Source organism: Entamoeba nuttalli (genome assembly GCF_000257125.1).
Source record: "Entamoeba nuttalli P19 unplaced genomic scaffold asmbl_4057, whole genome shotgun sequence".
NCBI classification, from domain to species: domain Eukaryota; phylum Evosea; order Mastigamoebida; family Endamoebidae; genus Entamoeba; species Entamoeba nuttalli.
Genome location: NW_008576526.1, coordinates 1 through 2,072, shown reverse-complemented (window position 1 = coordinate 2,072; position 2,072 = coordinate 1). Strand labels below are relative to the sequence as shown.

The following is a 2,072-nucleotide window of genomic DNA, read 5'->3' as shown; positions in this document are numbered from 1 at the left end:
TTTTTTTTTTCTTTTTATTTATTATAAAAGACAAACTCTAATAAATAACGATATAATAAAATAGAAGAAAAATATAATAACACTACCTCCTATTAAAATTGATTTTAACTTAGAATTAAACACTATACTCATTCTTTTATCTTTTATCTTTAATCAATCATAGTTTTTCTCTTGATAGTTCTTTCAAATCAAAAATAAAAACCCTTTTCCTTTAAGAAAATTTGGATTATTTTGAAGCAAATTTTGTAAAATCAATCATACCACTTACAGCAATACCAGTTGCTGCATTCTTAATATCTTTAATTGGATCTTCTTCTTCTTCTTCAACTTTTTTAGATTTACCTTTTTTTCCTTCAACAAGACCTTTTTTATATTCCCCATCAGTATTTCCAACATCAAGTGCTTTATTTACTCGTGGTCTACAGAAATATAAAACTGTTCCTAATCCAGTTCCAATAAATAAGAAAACAACATTAAAACTATCAACTACTGGTGTAAATACAAATGGAAGAATAGAACATTCAGCTTGAGCATCTACTTTTGCTTTTCTACATGACTTACGTCCTTCATGAATTTCTGAACAATGATGAACCAATAAATAACATTGCATAATTATTGGTACAAGTAAACAACAATACACAATAAATGTTATTAATTTCTTTTTTCTCCAAACTAAAACAAATACCCAGAATAATACAATTTCAACTACACTAATAATTTCAAATAAAAATGTAAGAATAATATTAAATACAGAATATCCACATTGAAAGTGATAATCAATATTTGGTAATGTATAATAAATAGCATGAGTGTTGTCTATAAAATAATCAGAGCATGATAATTTTCCTGTATTCTTTCCTGCTAAGTTTGTATTTGTTTTTTCATCAAAGGTATGACTTGGTAATCCAAATCCAAATGGAATAATAACAAGGATTGAAAGAATTCCAGAAATTGTGAGACATACTGGAGTTCCGTATCGAGCTAAATAAGCTAAGAATTTCTTCATTAATCATTTTAAGTTCTTTTCTTTTCTCTTAGACAAAAAGATTGTTTCTGATTTATTATTAATCATAAAAATTAAAAGATTATAAAGAAGAAAAAAGAACTTTATAAAACAAATTATGGCTTCTTTGTTATTCACGGGAGGATATGACGATACTATTAATTGTTGGGATATATCAACTGGAGTACCTTCTAAAAGAATAACATTTGAACAAACAATGAATAAAATGGTTATTAGTCCAGATAGATCATACCTTGCTGTTGCAAGTAATCCTCAAGTCAAAATTTGGGATTTAAATTCTAAAATGGTTGCTCCTGTAAAATCTTATGAAGGACATAAAGCAAATGTGTGTGGAATTGGAATTTCAAGAGAAGGTCAATACATTTATACTTGTTCTGAAGATGGAACAGCAAAAACATGGGAACCACGAACTTGTTCAACATTTAGAGATATATCATTTGGATCTCCTTGTAATTGTATTGCATTACATCCTAATCAATCTGAAATAATTGTTGGTTTACAAGATGGAAGATTATGTGTTTGGGATACAAGAAATAATGTTATTAGTCAAGAAATAATCCCTGAATTAAATCAATCAATTCAGTCTGTTGATATTACTGCTGATGGATTAAATGTTGCTGTATTAGCAACTCATGGAAAATGCTTCATTTATTCAACTAATTTAACTCAAGAAAGTACAATTGGTACTTTATCTTTAATTACTTCTTTTGAAGCACATTCTACTTTTGGAACATGTTGTAAATATTCTCCAAACACATTGAATTTAGCAACAGCATCAGCTGATAGAACAATTAAAATATGGAAAGTAAAACAAAACTATTCATTGGTTCAAACTTTAAATGGTCATAATGGATGGGTGTGGGATATTACTTTTAGTAATAATAGTGAATACCTCATTTCAGCTTCAACTGATACAACTGCAAAACTTTGGGATTTAAAAAGTGGAGAGGCAATTCAGACATATGCAGTTCATGAAAAAGGAGTTGTTTGTCTTGCATTACATGATAAAGTTGTTGCTTAATTTCATATTTTTTTTTTGTTTTTATCA

At 27.7% G+C, this 2,072-nt stretch overlaps 2 protein-coding genes across 2 annotated transcripts; one reads left to right on the top strand and one right to left on the bottom strand.

Moving 5' to 3' along the window:
* Window positions 1-226: 226 nt before the first annotated feature.
* Window positions 227-1,006, bottom strand: ENU1_091350 (hypothetical protein; the record flags this gene model as incomplete). Its single annotated transcript, XM_008859032.1, has 1 exon — window positions 227-1,006. The coding sequence occupies one exon, from the start codon at window positions 1,004-1,006 to the stop codon at window positions 227-229; it is 780 nt and encodes a 259-aa protein (XP_008857254.1).
* Window positions 1,007-1,121: 115 nt separating this feature from the next.
* ENU1_091340 (WD domain, G-beta repeat-containing protein) lies at window positions 1,122-2,045 on the top strand (the record flags this gene model as incomplete). Its single annotated transcript, XM_008859031.1, has 1 exon — window positions 1,122-2,045. One exon carries the CDS (start codon window positions 1,122-1,124, stop codon window positions 2,043-2,045), a length of 924 nt encoding a protein of 307 aa, XP_008857253.1.
* Between the last annotated feature and the right edge of the window lie 27 nt (window positions 2,046-2,072).